Source organism: Dendrobates tinctorius, unplaced genomic scaffold (assembly GCF_039654945.1).
Source record: "Dendrobates tinctorius isolate UK_male_01 unplaced genomic scaffold, ASM3965494v1 ptg000065l, whole genome shotgun sequence".
NCBI lineage: Eukaryota > Metazoa > Chordata > Amphibia > Anura > Dendrobatidae > Dendrobates > Dendrobates tinctorius.
This window is the reverse complement of record NW_027361733.1, coordinates 26,412,726-26,430,131: the sequence shown is the minus strand read 5'-3', so window position 1 is coordinate 26,430,131 and position 17,406 is coordinate 26,412,726. Positions and strand designations below refer to the sequence as shown.

At 43.7% G+C, this 17,406-nt stretch overlaps 1 protein-coding gene across 3 annotated transcripts in view; it reads left to right on the top strand.

Annotated features, from left to right (window-relative positions):
• Positions 1-17,406, top strand: part of GMEB2 (glucocorticoid modulatory element binding protein 2) — a 56,936-nt gene that overhangs the window by 22,176 nt on the left and 17,354 nt on the right. For 2 of the 3 annotated variants that reach the window (XM_073580806.1, XM_073580805.1), the window contains exons 2-6: positions 8,803-8,835; positions 14,216-14,356; positions 15,850-15,924; positions 16,184-16,272; positions 16,740-16,870. In XM_073580806.1, coding sequence (XP_073436907.1) covers positions 8,810-8,835; positions 14,216-14,356; positions 15,850-15,924; positions 16,184-16,272; positions 16,740-16,870 — 462 coding nt within the window. In that variant the 5' untranslated portion in view covers positions 8,803-8,809. The remainder of the gene's footprint in view (positions 1-8,802; positions 8,836-14,215; positions 14,357-15,849; positions 15,925-16,183; positions 16,273-16,739; positions 16,871-17,406) is intronic. The other variant, XM_073580807.1, reaches the window with a different exon arrangement.

Here is a 17,406-nt window from a genome sequence, read left to right as displayed (position 1 = left end):
CAATTGGACAGACCATCAGCAGATTTGGCTTTCAGTACCATCTTTATGCTGATGACACACAACTGTACACATCATAGTGCTGCGGAATATGTCGGCGCTATAAAAATAAAATTTATTATTATTATCATCCCCTGACCTTACCTCCGCTGTACTACAGAACGCCACTGACTGTCTGTCTGCAGTCTCCAACATCATGTCTGCTCTCTATCTGAAACTCAACCTCTCCAAAACTGAACTTCTTCTGCTCCCACCATCTACTAACCTCCCTAAATCTGACATTTCCCTCTCTGTGGGTGGCACCATAATAACACCCCGACAGCAGGCACGCTGTCTGGGTGTTATGTTCGACTCCGATCTCTCCTTCACCTCCCATATACAATCTCTTGCCCGCTCATGCCGCTTACACCTAAAGAACATCTCTAGAATCCGCCCTTTTCTCACCATGGAAACAACAAAAACTCTCACTGTCGCCCTGATCCACTCCCGCCTGGACTACTGTAATGCTCTATTAATTGGCCTCCCTCTCACTCGACTCTCCCCTCTCCAGTCTATCCTTAATGCAGCAGCCAGGGTTGTCCATCTGGCTAATCGTTACTCAGACGCGTCCGCTCTTCGCCAGTCGTTACACTGGCTGCCAATTCATTACAGGGTACAATTCAAAGTACTTGTTCTCACCCACAAAGCTCTCCACAGTGCGGCACCCCCTTACATCTCCTCCCTCATTTCTGTCTATCGGCCTAACCGACCGCTGCGCTCTGCAAATGACTTTCGACTAACCTCTGCCCTAATCCGTACCTCCCACTCCCGACTCCAAGACTTCTCCCGTGCTGCGCCAATCCTCTGGAATGCTCTACCCCAAGATATTAGGATCATCCACAATTTGCATAGTTTTAGGCGCTCGCTCAAAACACATTTGTTCAGAGCGGCCTATCACATTCAGTAATCAAAGTCATGTTATGTTTGTGTGTGTGTAGCCCATTCACTATCTCCATCTAACCCCCACCCCCTGAAGATGGCTGGACCATCATTGTAAATACATCATTGTAAATACAAACCTATGCTTTGTATCTCCCCCACCTCATTGTAGATTGTAAGCTCCACAAGCAGGGTCGTCTTATTTCGCTTTAATTATTGTATTTTTAACGTTGTTACTTATGACTGTTGTGTTTGAAACTGTTCAACTGTAAAGCGCTGCGGAATATGTTGGCGCTATATAAATAAAGATTATTATTATTATTATTATGATGTTATGGTCACTGAGAAACTTTCTCACGGCCTTGGCTTTGTGGACGGGGCTCTATCATGCATAAAGTAATCACACTGATGTATGACCCAAAAAGTAAGCATGTGTTCTTCCAAAACAGTAATGTAATTGCTTGCTTTCATGGTTACATTCTTGGGAAGGAAGTACAAACCTGCCCTGCCCATGCTTCCACTGAATGCACCCCACACCATCACACTGTCAGTCTTAACTGTGTATTTTGGGTCATACCGAGACACGGTACTCGGACGACGCACAACCTTTGAGCCTCCCCTGACCAGCCTGAAAGTGCTCTCATCACTAAACATCACTTTCTTCCACTCTTCAGATGTCCAATCTTGATATTTCTTACAAAAGGCAAGCCTTTTCTTCTTCATTGCTGCTGTGAGCAGGGGCTTCTTTGCGGCACGGCTACTTGGTAGACCCAGGTCCTTCTGCAGGCGGTGACGAATTGTCCTAGTTGCGATGTTCTGGAGGAGCATAGGGTACTTGTTTTTTAGTTCAACAGCAGTTATAGAAGGATGTGACATCACTTCACGCTTCAGAAGCTTATCAGTCCTTGGTGAAGTCTTCTTAGGTGCACCAGAGCCTGACTTCCTCTGCGGTACCATCCCAGGAGGCAATGATGCCGCCGACCACTTCAGTTGATAAATTGCTTCTCTTGACACTCCCAGATCTCTAGCTACAGCAATCACCGAATCCCCCTTCTCGAGCAGAGCCAAGGCACGGGATTTCTCTTCCATTTTAAGCTTCTTTCGACCCATTGTGGGAGATAATAAAAAACTGAGGAAGATAATAAAAGACTGCCTAATAGCAAAACTGGCTGAGCTGCACATAACAACCAGACCAGAATCGGAGTGCAGCTTTCGCTTTACCAGAGAAGTGAAAGCTGAGCATTGATTGGTTGATATTTGCAACAAAGCCAGCTTTAATATTAGACAGTTTTTTATTATCTCCCCCATTGTGTACACTTTTAAAAAGTGAAATTATGATGTGGATTTTATATGTAAAGTTTTTTTTTGCTGCGCAAGTGTAAAGATTTTTTTTGCCGGCACTGTATCTATCTCTATATCTATCTCTATATCTATTTCTATCTATCTCTCTCTATATCTATCTATCTATCGCTATATCTATCTATCTCTATATCTATCTGTCTCTATATCTGTCTCTATATCTATCTCTATATCTATCTATATCTCTCTATCTGTCGCTCTATATCTATCTCTATCTATCTCTATCTCTCTATATCTATCGCTCTCTCTATCGCTCTCTCTATCGCGATCTCTATCGCGATCTCTATCGCGATCTCTATCTATTGCGATCTCGCTATCTCTCTATCGCGATCTCTCTATCTATCGCGATCTCTTTATCTCTCTATCTGTATATCTATCTATATCTCTATATCTATCTCTCTATATCTATCTTTCTCTCTATATCTATCTTTCTCTATATCTATCTATATCTCTATCTCTGTATCTCTCTATCTATATCTATATCTCTATCTCTATATCTCTATATCTCTATATCTATATCTCTCTATATCTGTCTCTATCTATCTATCTATCTCTATCTCTCTCTATATCTCTCTCTATATCTATCTCTCTCTATCTATCTCTATCCTCTCTCTATATATCTCTATCTATCTCTCTCTATATCTATCGCTATATCTATCTATCCCTATATCTGTCTCTATATCTCTATCTATATCTCTCTCTCTATCTGTCGCTCTCTATCTATCGCGATCTCTATCTATCGCGATCTCTATCTATCGCGATCTCTATCTATCGCGATCTCTCTATCGCAATCTCTCTCCATATATCTCTATATATATCTCTCTATATATATCTCTCTCTATATCTATCTCTCTATATCTATCTCTATCCTCTCTCTATATATCTCTATCTATCTATCTATCTCTCTCTATATCTATCGCTATATCTATCTCTATATCTGTCTCTATATCTCTATCTATATCTCTCTCTCTATCTGTCGCTCTATATCTATCTCTATCTATATCGATCTCTCTATCTATCGCGATCTCTCTATCTATCGCGATCTCTCTCCATATATCTCTATATATATATCTCTCTCTATATCTATCTCTATCCTCTCTCTATATATCTCTATCTATCTCTCTCTATATCTATCGCTATATCTATCTATCTCTATATCTGTCTCTATATCTCTATCTATATCTCTCTCTCTATCTGTCGCTCTATATCTCTCTCTATCTATCGCGATCTCTCTATCGCGATCTCTCTATCGCGATCTCTCTATCGCGATCTCTCTATCGCGATCTCTCTATCGCGATCTCTCTATCGCGATCTCTCTATCGCGATCTCTCTATCGCGATCTCTCTATCGCGATCTCTCTATCGCGATCTCTCTATCGCGATCTCTCTATCTATCGCGATCTCTCTATCGCAATCTCTCTATCTATCGCGATCTCTCTCCATATATCTCTCTCTATATCTATCTCTCTATATCTATCTCTCTCCTCTCTCTATATATCTCTATCTATCTCTCTCTATATCTATCGCTATATCTATCTATCTCTATATCTGTCTCTATATCTCTATCTATATCTCTCTCTATCTGTCGCTCTATATCTATCTATATCTATCTCTCTCTATCTATCGCGATCTCTCTATCTATCGCGATCTCTCTATCTATCGCGATCTCTCTATCTATCGCGATCTCTCTATCTATCGCGATCTCTCTATCTATCGCGATCTCTCTATCTATCGCGATCTATCTATCGCAATCTCTCTATCTATCGCGATCTCTCTATATATCGCGATCTCTCTATATATATCTCTCTCTATATCTGTCTCTATATCTGTCTCTATATCTATCTCTATATCTGTCTATCTATATCTCTATCTGTCTCTATATCTATATATGTATCGCTATATCTATCTACCGCCATATCTATCTACCGCCATATCTATCTACCGCCATATCTATCTACCGCCATATCTATCTACCGCTATATCTATCTACCGCTATATCTATCTACCGCTATATCTATCTACCGCCATATCTATCTACCGCCATATCTATCTACCGCCATATCTATCTACCGCTATATCTATCTACCGCTATATCTATCTACCGCTATATCTATCTACCGCTATATCTATCTACCGCTATATCTATCTACCGCTATATCTATCTACCGCTATATCTATCTACCGCTATATCTATCTACCGCTATATCTATCTACCGCTATATCTATCTACCGCTATATCTATCTACCGCTATATCTATCTACCGCTATATCTATCTACCGCTATATCTATCTACCGCTATATCTATCTACCGCTATATCTATCTACCGCTATATCTATCTACCGCTATATCTATCTACCGCTATATCTATCTACCGCTATATCTATCTACCGCTATATCTATCTACCGCTATATCTATCTATCGCTATATCTATCTATCGCTATATCTATCTATCGCTATATCTATCTACTGCTATATTTATCTACCGCTATATCTATATCTATATCTATCTGTCTCTATATCTCTCTCTATCTGTCTCTCTATCTCTCTATCTGTCTCTCTATCTCTCTATCTCTCTATCTGTCTCTCTATCTCTCTATCTGTCTATCGCTATATCTATCTATATCTCTATATATCTATATCTATCTCTATATCTATCTCTATATCTCTCTCTATCTATATATCTCTCTATCTCTATATCTATCTATCGCTATATCTATCTATCGCTATATCTATCTATCTCTATATCTGTCTATCTATCTATCCATAGATCTATTTATCCCATATCTATTTATCTCTATATCTCTATCTATCTCTGTATAAAAGCATTACACCCTATGAGGGGGGACAGCATTATACTGTATGGGGGGGCAGCATTATACTGTATGGGGGGGCAGCATTATACCCTATGGGGGGGCAGCATTATATTTTATGAGGGGGCAGCATTATACCCTATGAAGGAGCAGCATTATACCCTATGAGGAGGCAGAGTTATACCCTATGAGGAGGCAGCGTTATACCCTATGAGGGGGGCAGCATTATACCCTATGAGGGGGGCAGCATTATACCCTATGAGGGGGGCAGCATTATACCCTATGAGGGGGGCAGCATTATACCCTATGAGGGGGGCAGCATTATACCCTGAGGGGGCAGCATTATATCCTATGAAGGGGGCTGCATTATATTCTATGAGGGGGCTGCATTATATTCTATGAGGAGGCTGCATTATACCTTATAAGGGGGCTGCTTTATATTCTATGAGGGAGGCTACCCCAACTAGTGCTACATAATTAAGATTTGTACTACCTTATATTATACCTGGATATTAGCATGTTTTACTGCACAATTGGTGGTCTTGTATTTATCTTTATGTAACTACATAGTGGGCCCCAAGAATGATTTTCTTTGGTGGGCCCAAGGTGCTCCAGTCCGACGCTGGTGCCGGGTGTCAGCTGTGATAGTCATCTGACACCCGGCTGCGATCAGGGGCGCTCCCCCCGGGGGCGCCGCTGATCGCGCTGACGTACTTTCCCGTCCCTGGTCATACGGTCCTGGGTACCGTGGACGGGATAGTACGTCTGATGTCAGAAAGGGGTTAAAAATCAGTCAGCTAAACCCCACCGGTTGAACATCCAATATGTAGGATGGCCTCACGGTTCTCTTCCCATTGATGGGGGAGAAGGATCAGACACTTTGTATTGCAATGCCCAGTCCTTTGTTCTTTTGGAGAAAAGCCACTTACCCCAAGGTGTCCAGTGGTCAGGTCAGGCTTTGGTCACTTGTCCTTCGGGATTTTCCATTTGTCAGTTTTGTTTTAGTAACAAAAAGAAATCCACTGCATCAGTTATGCAAACGGGATCAGAGAGGCTCCATTGATTAGTGTGGGGACTGCCTGAGTTCAACTGTTTAGAATGGAAAAAAAAAAGTTCTGCATGCTTGATTTTGTTTATTTTGTTTCTTTTCTCTTTTCTGTTCTATGAATAAGACAGCATTCAATGCAATGTCTCACTTATTCCGTTTGTTTATTCATAAAATGGAAGGTCTGAACAGATGGACTTTTAAACAGAGCCTTAAGGGCATGTCACACTAAGAGATATCGCTAGCAATATCGCTATAACTAGTGACGTTATAGCGATATTGCTAGCGATATCGCTGTGTCTGATACTTACCTACGACCGGCTCCCCCGCTGGTTATCGCTGATCGCGCGAGAACGTTCAGGACTGTTTCTCGTTGTCTGCTTCCTGCGGCGCTTCCTGTGGAGAGACGAGCGACGAGCGTGGAGCCGGGCGGGAGGACGTCAGGATCACCTAGTGTGACAGGTAAGTAGCGACCCCCGTCCCCAGCGATGTCACTGGTGAGATCTGCCTATGTGGCAGCTCACTAGCGACCACTTAGCGATGTACCAGCGATCCTGACCGCTAAGTGTGACAGTACCTTTACTCCACTTTGTTCACCTACTGGTGAATCTGCCGGCAGCAGCCCACTACCCAAGGCGCATACAAGCTGGCCCTACACATGTGGTGAGATTGGCTTCGGGTCTGATTTCTTGTGGCTATGCACAATAGTAATAGCTGGATCTGCGGATAAATATCTTGTGCACCTATGTCTAGCTTTAGAAAGAACACATCAGCCAAACGCTAAACTTCCATTTCCACAGTGTGCTGTCTTTTTTTTGTAATGATGTCCATTGGCAGCTCAGTGCCATCTTAGCACTCCCTGTTTCTTATATCGAACCTGTCCAAAAAATCAGAGAGAGAGTTTTTTTTTATGTGCCAGAATGGATTTTGGGGTTAAATTAAAGGAATAGAAATGATTCCGGGCATGCTCAGTTGCAAAAAACGGAATCCAGTGACAGATCCGTCTTTTGACGGACAGCGATGGATCCTGCGCCCACAGGCTTCCATTGTAGCCAACGACGGATGGCACTGGATCCGTCGCTGTTCGACTTTTTGACGTACACAAAAAACGTTCCTATGTCCGTTGTATCCAGCCGAAGGACACAGAATTTCAGACAGATCCGTCAAAAGACGGATGAAACGTGTGGCCATCCGTCACAATCTGTCGCTAATAAGTCTATGAGAAAAAAATGGATCCAGCAGCATCATTTGCTGGATCCGTTTTTTAACAAAATGACGGTTTGTGACTGATAGCAAAAAAACTGATATATGAAAGAGGTCTTAGGCTGCTTTGACATATCATTGTTTTGGCGTCAGTTACAATTCGTCGGATCGAGGGATTCATCACAGATTCTTAAAAACTGATGCGATGGATCCATTTTTTTTGCCGGATCCGTCACATCCGTGTTTTCACGGATCCGTTTGTAAAAACACCCACAGACAGATAGATTTGGGATAGATAGAATACATAGATACATCTATAGATATATCTATCTTTTGATATATCTATGGATAGATATGTATAGATAATAGTATGGCTGATGTTTATTAATCAACAATATTTTTCGTTTAAAAAAAAAAAAAATAAAATGGCGTGGACTCCCGCACAATCGAGGGCCAATATTTGTAGCCTGGGAAGGGGGTAATACCCATGGCCCCTTCCTAGGCTATGAATATCAGCCCGCAGCTGTCTGCATAGCCTTTACTGGATATTAAAATAGGGGGACCCCCAAAAAAATGATGTGGGGTCCCCCTATATTTTATCTATCTATATTTTATATCTATCTGTGTAGCCTTTCTGGCTATAAAATATAGGGGGACCCCACATCATTTTCTGGGGTGTCCCTCTATTTTAATAGCCAGTAATGGCTATGCAGACAGCTGCGGCTAATATTCATAGCCTAGGAAGGGGCCTTGGATATTGCCCCCCCGCTACAAATACCAGCCCTCAGCCGCCCCAGAAATGGCGCATCTCTAAGATGCACCAATTCTGGTACTTGGCCCCTCTCTTCCCACTGCCGTGTAGCGGTGGCATATGGGGTAATAAGGGGTTAATGTCACCTTGCTATTATAAGGTGACATTAAGCCCTGTTAATAATGGAGAGGTGTCAATAAGACGCCTAACCATTATTGATCTTATATTAATAAAGCGTTTAAAAAAAAAACACATAAGAATAAAGTATTTTAATGAAATAAAACAAACCAACAATATACTCCCTGTCCGACTTAATCTCATTAATAACGATTATCCCACGACGATCTCCCCTATAGAGCTGTCACATCACCAGATGTGACCGCTCTATAGGCCTCCGATGACACACTGACCGGAGATAACCCTCCGGCAGTGTGTCATCGGAGATAAGCCTCTTGCTTTATGGCACTACAGCATGAAAAAACTCTCACGCTGTAGTGCTGCAAAGTGACAGGTGAACTCAGGTGACCTGTCGGCAGCGGAGTGATACAATGCGGAGGATTATCTCCATCATTGTACAACTGGAGCCCCTGGAGAGCGGTTGCATCAGCTGATGTGATAGCTCTCCACGGGAGATCGTCGTGGGACAATCGTATTAATTGGATTACGCCGGACACAGGGAGTATAGTGTTGGTTTATTACTTTAATTTTTTTTTTCAGCTGATCGATGGCTTCGGGGATTAGCAGTATATGGTGAGTATGAACTTATATATATTTGTGTGTTGTTTTTTTTTTTTTTTACATTCAACACATTAGCCGGATGATGGGACTACTACTGTCCCATCATTGACTAATATGTGAATCATGTAGCATGCATAGCCCTATGAGACTGCATACACACACATGCACACGCACAGACCCGCATACCCCTGCACAGGCCCGCCACATGCACCCACAGACCATACAGGCACACAGTGTCGGCGCATGCGCAGTTAAAAAAAAAAAAAAAAAAAAATGGAATCCGTTGCCAGATTCCGTCATTTGTCGGATGGCGATGGAACCGTCGCCCATAGGCTTCCATTCCAGCAAAAATTGGACAGCGGCGGATGCGTCGCTGTCCGATTTTTCGACGTTGACAAAAACGTTTCTATGTCCGTCATCTCCAGCCGACGGACAAAGAATTTGTTGTACGACGGATGACACGTGCGGCCATCCGTCGCTAATACAAGTCTGAGGAAAAAAGGGATCCGGCAGCATTAGTCGCCGGATCCGGGTTTTTTTTTTCAAAATTTGACGGATTGCGACTGATGGCAAAAAACTGATATGTGAAAGGGTCCTTATCTCAATCGCTAATCCATATCGTGGCTGATAATGGTTAAAAAGGAGCAGACTTCCCTCTAGGTCTCCATGGAAGTCACTGATGGAAGTCTCTCTTGCCCAAACACATCGCAGAAAAAAACTACTTACAATTCCAACAACTATTTGCTCTTTATCTTCCTACTCCTAATGATTTCAGGTGACATCTCCCCCAACCTCAACCCCTACCCTACCTCATATCGAAACCATAATAATCTTATTAATATTACTTGCACTCCCTCATCTTCATCTTTTAATTGTGCCCTCTGGAATCCACGGTCTGTATGTAACAAGCTTCCTTTTCTGCACAACTACTTTCTGAACAACTCTCTTAATCTGTTGGCCCTCACTGAAACCTGGATTCAAGATTCTGACACTGACTCTCCTGCTACCATTTCCTATGGTGGCTTACAATTCTCTCATTCCCCAAGACCCACAAACAGACATGGTGGCAGAGTCGGCATACTTCTGTCCCCACAATGCACTTTCCAGGTCATCCCCCCCAGTTCCATCACTCTCATTCCCTTCTTTTGAGGTCCACACCAACAGGCTCTTCCATCCCCTCTCCCTCAGAGTAGCGGTGATATATCGGCCGCCAGGCTCAGCCACCCATTTCCTTGACCACTTTTCAGCCTGGCTGCCGCACTTGATGTCCTCAGAACTACCAACTCTTATCCTGGGAGACTTCAACATCACAATTAACAGCCCTACTTCCACATCTGCATCACAGCTTCTATCACTGACCACCTCTCTAGGCCTCTTGCAGCTTTCAACCTCTGAGACACACAAGGACGGTAACACCCTTGATCTGGTCTTTGTCCGGCTCTGTTCAATCTCACACCTAAATAATTCACCGCTTCCACTCTGACCACAACATTCTCTCCTTCATGCTCACAAATCCTCGCCCACCCCAGCTCACTCCTACCTACCACACAGTCAGAAATCTACAAGCCATTAACCCTTTCAGACTCCCTACACTCATCACTGTCTCCAATCTCCTCTTTTTCCTGTCCTGATCTGGCTGTTCGTCGCTACAACGACACTCTTAGAAGCACACTTGACCAAGTAGCTCCCCTCACCCTCAGAACCTCCAAGCACAGAGTAAAACAGCCCTGGCTCACATTGCAAACTCGACTTCTCCAGGGATGCTCTAGGAGTGCTGAATGCCGATGGAGAAAAACCCGCACACCAGAAGACTTCATCCACTTCAAATTTATGTTAAGAACCTATAACGCTGCCCTTCACCTCACCAAACAGACTTACTTCACCACCCTTATCTCCTCACTAGCCCACAACCCCAAGAAACTTTTTGACACCTTTCACTCCCTTCCCAGGCAAAAAGCACAAGCCCCTATCACAGACATTTGTGCTGACGACCTGGCCTCCCACTTTACAGAAAAAATAGATAATATCCGTCAGGAAATCTGCTTCCAACCACTAAGTGCTGTGACTCCCATCCCTCGCTGCATCTCCCCTGGCTCACTTTCCACATTTGATCCCATCACAGAAGAAGTCTCTCGTCCGACCACATGCACTACCGACCCCATTCCCTCACATCTCCTCCAGTCTCTCTCTCCAGTCGTCACAACTCGCCTAACTGCAATCTTTAATCTCTCCCTCTCCTCGGGCATTTTCCCATCCTCCTTCAAACACGCCATTGTTACTCCATTACTAAATAAACCCGCTCTCGACCCATCCTGCACAAACAACTATAGACCAGTCTCCAATCTCCCCTTCATCTCTAAACTTTTGGAGTGCCTAGTTTACTCCCGCCTTACCCATTACCTCTCCACTCACTCCCTCCTAGACCCTTCACAGTCCGGCTTCTGCCCCCTACATTCGACTGAAACTGCGCTCATCAAAGTGACCAATGACCTTCTGACAGCAAAATGTAACGGAACCACTCTCTGCTTATTCTTCTTGACCTATCTGCAGCTTTTGACACTGTTGATCACCATCTTCTACTCTCTAGGCATCAGTCACTAGGCATTAAGGACACTGCTCTCTCCTGCTTCTCCTATCTTTCTGACCGCTCCTTCAGTGTTTTGTTCTCTGGCTCCACGTCATCTCCTCTTCCTCTTGCTGTCGGGGTACCTCAGGGCTCAGTCCTTGGCCCCCTTCTTTTCTCTCTCTACATGGCCCCAATTGGACAGACCATCAGCAGATTTGGCTTTCAGTACCATCTTTATGCTGATGACACACAAATATACACGTCATTCCCCGACCTTACCCCCGCTGTGCTACAGAATGCCAGTGACTGTCTGTCCGCAGTCTCCAACATCATGTCCGCTCTCTATCTGAAACTCAACCTCTCCAAAACTGAACTTCTTCTGCTCCCGCCGTCTACTAACCTCCCTAAATCTGACATTTCCCTCTCCGTGGGTGGCACCACAATAACACCCCGGCAGCAGGCGCGCTGTCTGGGTGTCATGTTTGACACCAAATCTCTCCTTCACATCCCATATACAATCTCTTGCCCGCTCTTGCCGCTTACACCTTAAGAACATCTCTAGAATCCGCCCGTTTCTCACCATGGAAACAACAAAAACCCTCACTGTAGCATTGATCCACTCCCGCCTGGATTACTGCAACGCTCTATTAATTGGCCTCCCCATTACTCGACTATCCCCTCTCCAGTCCATACTTAATGCAGCGGCCAGGATCGTCCATCTGGCTAATCTGTACTCGGACACGTCCGCTCTTCGCCAGTCCTTACATTGGCTGCCTATTCATTATAGGATCCAAATCAAAGTACGTGTTCTCACCCACAAAGCTCTCCACAGTGCGGCACCCCCCTACATCTCCTCCCTCATTTCTATCGGCCTAACCGACCGCTGCGCTCTGCAAACGACTTTCGACTAACCTCTGCACTAATCCGAACCTACCACTCCCAACTCCAAGACTTCTTCCGCGCTGCGCCAGTCCTCTGGAATGCTCTACCCCAAGAAATTAGGACTATCCACAATTTGCATAGTTTCATGCTCTCCCTCAAAACACATTTGTTCAGAGCGGCCTATCACGTTCACTAATCAAAGTCATTCTATGTGTAAGTGTGCATGTGTAGCCCATTCACTATCTCCATCCATCCCTCACTCCCTCGAGATAGCTGGACCATCATCGTAAATACACCATTGTAAATACACACCTGTACTTTGTATCTCCCCCACCTCATTGTAGATTGTAAGCTCTCACGAGCAAGGTCTTATTTTGCTTTAGTTGTTGTATTGTTAACGTTGTTACTTATGACTTATGTTTGGAACTGTTAAACTGTAAAGCGCTGCGGAATATGTTGGCGCTATATAAATAAAGATTGTTATTATTATTATCCTCTCCTCCTTGTCCCTGTGCAGGTGACTGACCGAATCTCTGTCTGGACAGTCTGAAACATGATCTCAATCTCTAATTTCAACATTCCCTGTCATTCTTTCCCTCCAACATCTGTCAGGGTAAAGTCGGGAGACCCCCATAGATATTAGATGGATGGTCTGACCCACCAAAATTGGCAGGTTTAGACACCCTGAGGATGTAGCTAACTTTTTCCTATTTGGATTTCAATTGAGTTCATTATAGCTGCAACCTGGGATCCATTCTAATGAATTTTAAAAATTGCATAAAAATCACGCTTTTTTTTTTTTTTTTTTTAGAGATTTTTCCTGCAAAGAGACCTGTTTTTGGAGCAGAAAAGTCTGCCGCAAATCTCAATGTGTACACACACCCAAATGCTCTCCTCTGAGACATGAACCCAGAACAATTTATACTTATGATATTACCATGTGACACAACAGAGGCCCTTGGGGTGCATCACTAAATAGCCGAATTCATTCCCCTTCGCCAAGGTTAAATGTCAGAGACTGAAGCAACCTGTTATGGAGCCTGTCACGTGAAAAACGGTATTGACCTGCAGATACAGGGTTAATCTACAGGTTATTAGCGTTTTGAACCTGCCAAGCGCCTGCACTTGGACCTCAACTGCTGGGAGGAAATTAACTTTATTCCTCCTGGTAACGTTTGGGTTTCAGGCACAGGTTCATTTAATACTCGGTGTCACGGGTGTGATTACTGACTGACAGCAGCTTAACATTATAGCTGGCTGTCAGTCGGTGCCCGTGACACGGTTACAGCCACCGCTCTCCACTAAACAGTGACTGAACCCGTGCCGGTGCCACCCTTGTAACTGGAACCCTACTGGGAGTTCATGTGCAGGTGCTGGGCAGGTTCAGAACGCTATTAACCTGCAGATTAACCCCACATCTGTAAGTTAATTGTGGGCTTTTTTTTTTTTTTTACATGACATGTTTGCTTTAAATCTTATCATCTGTATCAGATTAGCTCATGTCCGGCCTTCCTCAGGACCAGGCTCGATTAAGTACACGTTATTATTTGAGGAACTGACAATTTAATTACCTTGCAGTTAAAAGATAATGATTACATTGTGCCCATTGCAATCAATGGATGTTTATATGTATGGGTACAGACAGTCCTCTTTGCTGTGGTTCTGGGGATCCTGCAAATTCCTCTACTGTCACAATGTGATCTAGTAGGGTATATAATAAGGGGTTGTATTTTTGGCAAGTTTCTTGCTGGGGGCTAGGGATTATTGTAATTAATAGAATAGCCCCCAGTTTCCACTAGTCCATCAGCTGGAAGTATCTACACTGAATACGACTGCAGATCTTGGACTATACATTCTGCTTGAAGGCAGGTGATGAAGCTGGAGGGGTAGCGATGTGTGTTGCAGCTATTGTTTTGTAATTGTGTTTGTTCTCTTCCACATCAGCTCCGTGAGGGTTTTTCCTGAAATGGCCACCCCAGATGTCAGCGTGCATGTAGAGGAAGTGGTCGTGGTGACCACACCTGATCACATTATGAATGGGAGCGGCATGGAAGAGGTGAAAGCTGTTCTTGTTACCACTAACAGGTAGGAATCCAAATTCTGTATCTAAACGTGAAGCATAGGATCTGTCTGAACAAAAAGTTAGATTTTCAATCAGTTTGCGAAGCTGCTTAATTTTCGATGCATTGCAGCAACACATGGTGCAAAAGTGTACATACCCTTTGTTTGTGTTTTGGATAAACATAGGGGCAATCACATCTCCAATAAAATGCCAGACTGTAACGTGTTCTGACCTCACATCATAAATCTGTATGGCGTCAGATTATTTTTCCATTGTTCTGCATTACTGACAGGATGTATGGAGGCCAGGTCTGGGAAAATCAGAGTGACAAATAGTATGTTCAGGGATGACACCAAGCTTGCCCATGAATAGCCCATTTTTAAGTATTCAGCATGCATCAAAAATAGTCCTAAGGAAATGACCTGATTATCTGACATAGGGGTCTCTGGCGGCATGTAGTAAGACTTGCTTGTAATTCTGCATGCTGGTCTTTCATTGTCCGTGTTTCACGTATCTGTGCATTTGGCCTAGCCTGGCTTGTTTAAGACAACCAATGTAAATATATCAGCACAGTCCATGGTTCACTTTTGTGCGAATTTGGCCTTAGTACAGTTGTCAGTTATTGTGCCTTGACATCAGACGTGGCATGACGCTGACGCATGCCAAGAAGAGGAGTAGCAGGGGCAACCATCCGACGCCAAGCAGGAATTGTGAACATTTCTTATTGTAATTGATAGGATACATGCCTTTTGGCAGGCAGTTCTTCTGTCTTGCAGCAGCATCTCTTCCCTTGTGATGTCACATCGGGTCGATGAGAGAGTCCTCTTTCTGAGGTTTTCATCATTCGGTTGGAGTTGCAAGGCGTTGACTTGTCACCTGTTATATATTCTTATCCGGACGGTTTTGCTTTGTCCTGATATGCCATCTCGCTGTTGAGGGAGGCAGATTTGAGACTGTAGTCTGTGGTGCCCATCTGCCTCCCCTGGCTTTGTCATGGAAACAGGCAAGACCTGCTTCCGAGATGAACTCATGGGAGCATCTTCAAACACTTCCCGATGGGGCTGCCAGCAGATCTCTCGCTATCCAGGCCATTCGACTCTATTTAGGTTACAGAGTGAATTTAAAGGGACACTAAAAAAGTAAAACTACTTTAATTAAAAGGTTTATTAATATATATTTTTTGTGTAATGATGTATAAGCAAGAAAAGTAAGTATGGTTTATATGACATAATTAGTGCACACTGGCATTAGGGGATGCTTTGCGGGATTACTCATAGGGATGTCACGGATGATGATGATCAGTGTGCTTTAGCTCAGGCCTTGGCTTTCTTTTGTATTTTACGGTGAGCATAGTATCATGCACCACACCATCTTCGAAGTCCACAGATCTCCATTAGTGCTTTCTTGTATGTGTATATGAAATTGTTCAAGTAATTCCATGCCACAATGGAAAATGAAATGTCCGAAATGGTGATACTATTACCAGCACAGTAATTCATATGTGTTAATATTACAGTCCAATCTGGAATGGGCAGGAGCTGAGGCTGCCCTGGGTTGGGAGTAGTGATGTCTCTGCGCCTGGAGTGTTCAGGTAGGGATCCACCACTTGGCCAATTTGTGGCATAAAGGGCTCTCTAAGGGCCTTACTCATCAGACAGCCACTGCATGATGTCCACTCAGTTGGTTAAAACGTGTCCGCCACATTAATGACCTACTTGTGCAGAAGCATTTACATCCTGCCAAGCTATGGTTATCCACTATCCTATGTGTGCCTCTTATCACAATGATGTGTGGTCTGGGGGTCGGTACATATGCTTATTGTAACTCTGCATCCCTTTATTCATGTGCAGGACCCTGGGGGAGGAAGCTCTGGAGTCTGAGAATGTTGTAGATGCAGCATCATTTAGTGCATCTACGGAACTGAAAGAAGCCGTATTAGGTAAGTGAGTGGTTGTTTTAACACGTTTTCCTGAGAGGAATTCTGTAAATGTTCTCCTTGTTTTATCTGACTGGTATACGTCTTCTGGCTACGTGTATGAGATTGTGTCGATCTTTTTTTCTCCCTACTTTATTTTCTAATTTTTTAGTTTCCTCTTTCCTTTCCTGATAGTTTTTCCTTCCTCTTCCTTCCCTCTCTCGCCCTCCCATTTCTCCTTCCCCCTCTCATGCCCTCCCGTTTCTCCTCCCCCCCCCCCCCCTCGCCCTCCAGTTTCTCCTTCCCCCAACTCTCGCCCTCCCATTTCCCCCCCCCCTCTCGCCCTCCCGTTTCTCCTTCCCCCACCTCTCGCCCTCCCGTTTCTCCTTCCTCTTTTTTTCCCATACATACAAACATAGTAAGACCATATACGGTAGTTTCATGTTGAAAAATTCACATAAATGTTTCTTTTTACTGTTTCTGATGAGAAGTAAAGATGGGGGATGAGGAAGAAGAGGCTTTGGAGGCAGAAATCGCTTATCCCATTACCTGTGGAGAAAGCAAAGCCAATCTTTTATGGAGGAAGTTTGTGTGTCCGGGGATTAATGTAAAATGTGTACAGGTAAGACAAACAGTCCTGTTACACTTACAATGGTCTTTCATATCTCAGAGCCTTCGCCAGTCATGTATGCCTGATTAAGAGACCTAAGTAGTCCTAAAATCTTGCTTTGTAACATCATTATGTTGTTTTTGTAGTTATTGTAAAATGTGTGCATTTTTTCTGTTTTTGATGTGTTTTTACATGTTTCCTCCTCCCTCATTCATTTGAGTGGGTGAAAAACGCTGAAAGAAGCTACATACTTTGAGGCTTCAAATTCACAAGGAAAAGTAAGCAGCGTGTGCAGGAGACTTCAGAACTTTAATTCACTTTGTAGTGCAGCGTTTTTCACCCTTGAAAAGCGCGTGGATAAAATGAAGTGTATGAAGAATCCCTTACAGAGAGCAATCAGTCTTCTTTCAACTGGCTAACTTACTTTCCAGGACGTCCTATCCTGACAGCACCATGGGGGTTGACCTTTCATCCTTATAGGGACAGGAAATACACGAGAGGTTAAAAGGTCCCCTCCCACACCACACTCCAGTGTTTATCCTGTCCCT